The 8,533-nt window shown below is 31.5% G+C and overlaps 1 protein-coding gene across 1 annotated transcript in view; it reads right to left on the reverse strand.

Moving 5' to 3' along the window:
* The window catches only part of BMP5 (bone morphogenetic protein 5), a 107,161-nt gene extending 99,630 nt beyond the window's left edge, over nucleotides 1–7,531 (reverse strand). Inside the window, exon 1 of the mRNA XM_016145692.2 lies at nucleotides 6,302–7,531. Coding sequence (XP_016001178.1) covers nucleotides 6,302–6,791 — 490 coding nt within the window. The 5' untranslated portion in view covers nucleotides 6,792–7,531. The remainder of the gene's footprint in view (nucleotides 1–6,301) is intronic.
* Between the last annotated feature and the right edge of the window lie 1,002 nt (nucleotides 7,532–8,533).

Raw genomic sequence — 8,533 nt, forward strand, 5'->3', positions numbered from 1 at the left:
AAATAAACACAATATCTAAGAGATAATCTAATTAGACTCATTCTTTTTAAAAAAATACACAGTTGTTTCTTCCAATGCAAGCACTAATACTCCATTGTTAATGAAAATAAAAACGAAAGGACATGTCACTATAAAGTCAGAGATCTTCATCACCTTAGAAATTATAAAATAGCACATTTCCTAGTTTAATTTCTATACCACACTTTAACATTATGTCAGGTCTTGGTTTCTAAGTTTTATGTAATATTTAGGTAATTCACTGACTTCCAAGTAGAGGATGTGTATTTTCTTTGGTTATAGAGGTTTGTTTTCTTTTCTCCCCAAACCACTAAAGATTCTTCCTAGTAATCCGTAAATGACTTCCTCCCCTCCCCCACCGCCCTCATTTTAGGCATTCTACACTTTAATAGATTATGTTTTTACCTTTTTGGATTATGATTTACCAAAACCATTTAGACAAGACATACAAATCAGGAGTTACTACTTGGTTATGTGAACGTCTCCAAAAAAGTCAGGTGAATACTCCCACCATTATTTTCATCTTACGGTCATAACATTAAGGTCCGTAACTGGAATTTAAACATCCCAATCTGACATCAAAATCACAACAGATCCCTTTCTCCCCAATATAAATGAGCCAGTTGTCAGGGCTGACTGGTGTGTTTTAAAGGATATCTTAGCCAAGCGTATTATTTTAAGAGATGAGCAAATGGGGAAACCCCACAGCCGAGCCAATAAAATATGAACTTAAGGTGCAAAGAAGCACTCATAAACATTGCTTAGAACAAGGGATTCATTGTTTCAAGCCAACCCTTCCAGTGGCTCCTCTGATCTCAGCCCCTCTCTGTGCGTCAGGGAAGCCTCTTCCTTTAACCTGTGGTTTTTTCAAGCTGAGCCACTACATTATTTATGACTGTAAATGTGAGTAGCCTGTCTGTATGCTCCTTGTACACACATACTGAGAGGCCCCCTCCCTTTTCCCAACTTCTGTATTTTAGTGTGGAAGGATAAAAGGGTTTTCCCCTGGAGCTGATGTGATTGAATTAGCTGCTGTGTCAGTATGAGGTAGACTGAGGGTTCCCCAACACATCCTCCACCTGCACACCCAAGACCAGCCTCCACTGACTCATTTCATTCCTTTTCTTTCTTTTAAAAACTTTTAAAAATATATTTTATTTCTTTCTCATCTCATCCTCATTGTTCTATGCCTCCAGCTGTTACTCTTGATACTCTCTCATCATCTCTTCTCAACTTTAAAAAGGAAATGTCTTCACAGACATGAGTACCAAATATAAATAATATAAGAAAAAGTATTTTATAAACTGAAAGAGAATTGCAGTTTTGATTAGTTATTTTTGTTCAAGGTTGCATTTTTCTTTTTCTTTTTTTACTTTCCCTTAAAATCTCCCTTTTAAATTTTAATTGTGTTATAAAATAGTAAAGGCAAAAACAATTAAATTCAGTCAGTGGGATCCTCAGGGAGAGGTGAGGCGGCAAAGAAGAATGGGATGATGGAGTAACAATTATAAGGGATGGCGACAGCCAGAGCAGTTCTGATGCCCTGGGGAGCTTTTCTTCTGATGGGTGGAGGCTGTAATTGGCACATCATAACCTTTTCCTTCTCAACTAAAGAGAAAACAGGAGACTGTACCTAAATGATCAAGCTGTAACTAATTGATTTTCAGCTAATCTAAGCCTCCAGCTATGAAGAAACTAGGACCAAAGGCAGACCCCAGGAAGGGCGGGGGCAGTAAGAAGGGTGCCAAGAGAGCCTGGGGCTAGAGAGACCAAGGAACTAGAGAGGAAAGGGGAAGAAAAAGGGAAGGGAGAGGGAGGAGAAAGGGAGGTGATGATTTTTAAAAATGGAAGAATGAAAGGGAAGGAACTGGGAGGTGATGGGTGAGGCAGTCCTAAGCCTTTCTAGAGAATGTTATTATACCTTCGTATTTACAGCTGTTGCTTATTAAACTTTTAAAAATAGTTATTTGTGAGTGACCATTAAAATGTTCAAAAAACTTTTAATTAAACTCTGATGATAACTCTCTGCAGTCATGCCCATCATTAGACAATAAAATAACTTGAAAGGAAAATAAGAATCCTTTTGGTCACATTTATGAATACAAAGGGTTGTTAAAAAAGAGAGAAAAAGGTCTCCACCACAACAATTTCTTTCTCTTCAAAAGTTAAAAGCTTTAAAGAATAATTTTTTTCACCCAATATTAGCATTTGTGATTCCAGACATAATCCATGAATATATACTATCATGGTTTTAGATTATCTTTCCTCCCATCCCATTTCTCCTCTCTCAAAAGAAAAAAAAAAAAATCTTGCATGTGTTTATGGATGTGTTTATGTTACACAAGTGTTAATAACCCTTTTGGAGAGGCTACATAGATAGGCATCTTTAGGTAGATCTGTATATAAATTCCTCTCCACTGACCACTTGTGTTGGCCAAAAACAACAATAAATATCAATGATGTCTTTCAAATCTTTCAACTGAATACATAAGCATTTTTTTCTTTCAGTACCAAGAGAGTTTAATGATTTGAGGAAATAAGAGGAAAAGGGTTTAATCTAAAGTTTTGAAAGTATATTTTTCTATTTCATATCTCAACATGCTAAATATGTCATTACAAAATGAAAAAAATTTAGCATTACCTTTATATACTTTTATGCTTGAGAATAAATATTTTTGAAATATATCTAAGAAGTATTTTAATCCAAACCAACTGATCAGTGAGTCAAAATCCATTAATAAACCTTACGTTCTTCTATATCAGAGAAACACATGTAGTCTAAGGATAATATAAATGTAAATTTCCTGTTTACTCTTTTTATTATAATTTTCTCTAAAATATCTACAATGCATATCATTTTAATTATACTATCACCAAGCAGTCGAATATTGGTTTCGAAATAAAAGATCTTAGAAATGCAGAACATGTTTATCTTTATGTAAACAGGAGATTCACATAAATATTGCAAATTTCCTAACCATTCCTTTCATTTATGTAGGTATTTGATATATAAACTAACACATTTCTGAAAAAAAAATGGTTAAAAAAGAACAAATTTACTAGAAAGACATTGATGTTACCAACAAATAATGTGATATTGACTAAGAAAAAATTCCACTGATATTCAACAGGTTTTGGGACAAAACAGAGATATCAACCTGTAAAAGCTAGACTGACAAATGTTGGCTTAAGAATAATAAATTGAATACAGTGGGAAGTTTCTCTTCACACAATTAATAATTGATACTTGTTTCTTTAAAGTGAACAAATCACTAAAATAATTTAAAGGTCAAAATAATGTTTTAGTTTTATAGTTGGTTATCTTGACCTTAATATAATTGATTTACATTTTATTTTTTTTCTTTTAGTAAATTCTAATCTACTTTTTGTTTATGAACTCAAAACTAAGCTCATCTGAAATTTTAAAAATAGATGTTTTGTTAAATATGATTCAGAGTTTGAATTCGGTTTAATTTTTCTTGAGCAAAACATGTTGGAAAAAATATATTTCTAAATGACATATACAGAAAGTCCATTAACTTGAAATTGACACATGCAAGCATTATTTAAAAGGATGCTACTAGAGCCATTTTATATGATTCATCTTATTATGGGAAATGTCAACAGATTCTTTTCACATATTTAAATATCCAGGTGATTTCCTCAATACAAATCCCTTGCCTATTGCTAATTTGATCATTTGCCCTTAGTCCCCACTACATTTACCTATCTATCTATCATCTATCTATCTATCTATCTATCTATCTATCTATCTATCTATCTTTTAAAATACTAAAAAATAAAATTCTTGAATCTTATAAGAACATGAAATAGTTGCAGAGAATATTTGTTATGAATGTTTCATTAAGACACTCTGAAATTTTTAGTGCACTTAATAATAATATTACACTGCTACCGTCTCTAAGCATGCTTTGACCTATTTCATTATAGCAGAAATACAGAAGTTTAAGCTTTTTACTAAGTAGTTATAGGTTGCAAGTTTTAGATATATTAGAAATCATAGTCTAAGGACTATAAAATAATATTGAGACTACTAGGAGAAACTCACTCTCAAGTATCAGAATCAATTTATCAGTAATTTCATCTGAGACACTTAGTTTGGAATTATTAAATTTAAAAATATTTATGATTGAGGGTAAGTCACTACTTAACAGTTCAAGCAGAATAAAAATAAATAAAAATTTTCTGAAATGCATATCCAGTGTTATTTCTCTAGGGTAAAATGAATAATTGCATTTCATGGCATAGTTAATAAACTTATTTATTATTATAATCCAAACAATATAACCCAAATTTCATTGATTTAAAAATATAAGCATTCTTAATGATAAAACGGTTCTAAAAGTCACTGAATAAAACTGTATATTATTGTTTTTGGTTTTCTTATTCTATGTAGATTTATAAAAAGTATTAATACACAGATTCAAAATCATAATTTCTGAAAAGACAAATATACTTCTCTTATGAATGATCAAAATATGCAAATATAATAAAATATATTATGAGAACAAGTTCATGACTGAGCTATTGTTTTTTAAAGTACATAATATAATACATTCTTTCATGTCAGATTTTAGATAACCTGAATTGATTTTTTCAGTGATTTATTTTGTGAACATGTAATTCATATGAGATTGAAGTTTTTTTATTAAAATATTAAAATTAATTTAAGTTATTGAATAATGCTTTAGAAATAGCTACGAAGTAAAAATGTACCATGAGCCACATTTGCATGCCACTTATACTGTGAAAAAGCAATCAAATTAATTTAGAATTAAGCTTTCTTTTAGTGGCTTGAAAATTTCAAATGAAACTTGTTAATTATACGTTGAAAAAAATGTGTCCACAACACCTGATTAGGGCAACCAATGATGACTTCCAAAAATTCAATAATGAGAGCTTTGTCTCTAGTAACATGAAACATATGATTTATTAAGCACCTTATCCTTCATGCTAGAACTGCTGAGAGCAAATGAGCAGAGCACATTAAGCAACATGTATTATAAATACATCATGCGTTATTAGGATTTGCTGCTAACTGACTTCTCAAAGAATATTTTTGAGATTTTATACGAGGAAGTTTTTAATTAAGTGTATAATCAAATACTTCAATTTTAAGTCATAGCAGATTGCATTTTTTAAAAAAGTTTTAAAAGTTATTACATTAAAATGTTCTCAATTCTTTCGAGTTGATTAAACCTGTTGATAAAATTTTGTCTTGAAAAATATATTTTATGTTTTTATTATTTTGAATGTCTGAAGATAGTAAATTTTCACCCTCAGTCTCTACTAAAACACTTAAAGAAAATTACAGCAGATGTAAAATTATTTTAAACTGGTAAACTCTTTAATATTGTTACAAGATGAACTATGACATTATCATACCATTTGACATTGTCAGTCTTTCAAAACTACCATACAAGTACCAAAACTGAGTAAAATATAGTTTAAAAAAAATCATTCTATAATACTGTTACCAATTAAAGAATTTCAATCTAAAATAAAAAAAAAAAAATCTGAATAGGTAAAGAACATCATGGCTTGATTTACATTTATCTTGTTTCTGAAAAAAATCAAATAGGTATGATATATTTTAATCATTACAGTTAAGAAATGTTAGATTGAAACTTGTTTTCTAAAATATGTTTCAGGGAATTTCAGAATCTTTCCCTTGAGCTATTTGATAATGATCTTTTATAACATTATTTGATCTTAATTTCACATTTATATTTTCACAGTAGTTGCCTCTCCTGAATTAAAGTTTTAAGTAGCATATAAGTCTATATTTATATGTTTTGTAAATTACTAATCAAAAATGGTACAGAATGTCACCTTTTTTTTTCCATCTAGAAATGCTTTTTAAAAATATTATTGTCACTATTTTACCCATAGCATAGCTATCTTCATTATTTCTCCTTTTTTAGACTATTGCCTGTTTACATACATTAAGCAAAGTTAAAATTTTAACAAGATCTGAAAAGACCTAAATCTACCCCAACTACAAATGTTTCATTTTAGCTTTTATGTTAAAAATTATATATATATATTATATATATATAATATATATAACATATATATATGACTTAGTTGCCTAAGGCAAAATCTTACATTGCATCAATGAAAGAAAGGAAACAGAAGCTGGAGAGGAGAGTTATAGAAAATGACTTTATATAAACATGACCACCTACCAAGCAGCTACTTTACCACTAGAAAAACTTCCACTTTGTAATAACATAGATTAACAAATAAACGAACAACATACCTAAATTGACAAAGCTCATGACCATGTCAGCATCATTCAGAAAGTTGGTATCATGTAGGCTGGCTAGAGGAGGACTCTGGGTGGTCAGGGGAGTCGTTCGAGATAACTGTATGCGACGAGGATACCCATTGGGAGAGGCTGGGTATCCCTTTCTTGCTCCTCTGGCCTCTCCTGCCAGGGATGCCCTCACTGAGTATTCCGACTCTTCAGGATTTTCTTCATTGGCCATAGCATTGTATAGGTCCAGCATAAAGAGAGGTGCAGAAGAAGCTTGTTTTCCAGGTGAAAATGGTCTGGGTCTGTGAGGCAAACCCAAGATAGAGAGAATTTCCCTCTGTATTTCCCGTCTTTCGTGGTTCCGTAGTCTTCTATAAATAAAACTGGAGTGAACATGATTGTCTCCTAAACCTCCTTTTGCATAACCCAGTAGAACCCAGCAGCTCCAGAGGAAACCCACAATACCCCTAAGTAAAAATTCAGTCAGATGCATTTTTGTCCAAAAGCAAAGTTGATATTTTTAGTCCTTCTTGTCCTCTTAAAAAAAAAAAAAAATCTAAGTTTCTAGGAGGTACAATTTCCCAGTAGCGGAAAAAACAAATTTACCTATTCTTCATGACAGTGACATTTCTGAACGCAACATCCTCACTGATTTTCCTGCCCTATTTTAAATATTTTGGAATATGTCAAGAGTAGTTATTTCTAAGAAGGCTGAAACTCGGATTTCCAATTATCCACAGTTGTTAAGAGTTTTTGCTGCATTGATGTAGCAGAAGACGGCTAATATTATTTGATCAGAAGACCTAGGCATTCCTATATGAGTTTATAATAATCAGGCCTTTGGTATTTGAATTAACGAAAGCTGATCTTCTGATAAACTGTAAGTCCCAAGTTATCTTCACTTGCTCTTGAGTTCTTCTCAACCCTTGAGCTCTTTCCAAGACAAATCCTGATTTCTGAATCACAGATCTATGCTGATCTGTACCTTGGTGTTGGAATATATATTTGTCCGGCAGCTTGGTGATAACTTTAACATCTTTTGTGTCGTCTTAGTGTAAAATAAGACTCAAGGTTGTACTATTCAAGTAAATGTGTTTCCCTGTATTTACTTGAAAACCTTCCTGTAAGTCCATTCAATCCCTTTCTCCTTCTTACTGTTAATTCCACCTCCAGCAGGCACAAATATACCAGCCCTCTTCAAGGGAGATCTAAAGAGTAATGTAAGCACAACCCTGCTGGGAAAGAAGAGGCTTCTCATTGTAATTTGAAACTGGTAAAGCAAAAAGAACTTAACCCTTTTGCTACCAGAAAAGCCTTCATTTTCGCAATTTTATAGCCATGCATCTAACACAGTACAGTGATGAATGGGGCATATAAATTCTAGGAGGGAAAAAAGCCAGTTTTCAAGCAGCACTCTGAAAATTTTGCCACCAATTTTATATAGTACTCTTTTAGATCTTTCTTTTAATAGTACACATTTAATACACTTCTATATTAAGTCTCAGGTTGTGGTTAAATTAACATGATATGTCTCAGTTCTATATTTGAGGTTATTTCTGGTTTTTATAAGTTATTAAAGTTTACTTCTTAAAAAATAAAAAGGAAAAGTTGTAAATTGAGGTTAATCTGTTGTTTTTTAATGACAGCCAGCTCTTTTTAGAATAAAATACAGTAGAGAATTAATCAACAGTAAATACATTCTAGCTCTCGAAGCAGTAGTTATAAAAACTCAATAATGGTATTTAGATAGCCCAGCCTTAATGGTCTTTAAATCAAAGTTTTATGCAGATAAGTATATTCATATTTCTCTTAAGAACTCAGTACAGTTGAAATACAAAAACCCTAAAACATAGTGTCATGATTCTTAACTTTTAAGTCACTTTAGTTGAAATGCAAACAGACTTACAAATTAGATACTTCTCATTTATTGTACTTAGTACTTTGATTTGTTTTAACCCATGCAAATAAACACATCAAATATTCTTCAAAATGACATGCAAATTAAAATTTGTCTTTTTAAATTTTGATGGTATAATGGGGAAAGTGCACACCTTTCTAAAACATCATACTGAATCCAAGGAAATGAGCAAAATACGTTTATCCTTAATGTTTAATGTCTTTAAAATTTAGAAGTCTATAATGATTTTGTGCAGTTGCAAATTTCCTAATCAGCTCTCACTTAACCTTAGGGTTGGTTCACAGTACTTTCATTGTCTGGAATAGTATTCTGATACC

Source organism: Rousettus aegyptiacus, unplaced genomic scaffold (genome assembly GCF_014176215.1).
Source record: "Rousettus aegyptiacus isolate mRouAeg1 unplaced genomic scaffold, mRouAeg1.p scaffold_m13_p_1, whole genome shotgun sequence".
Lineage (NCBI taxonomy): Eukaryota > Metazoa > Chordata > Mammalia > Chiroptera > Pteropodidae > Rousettus > Rousettus aegyptiacus.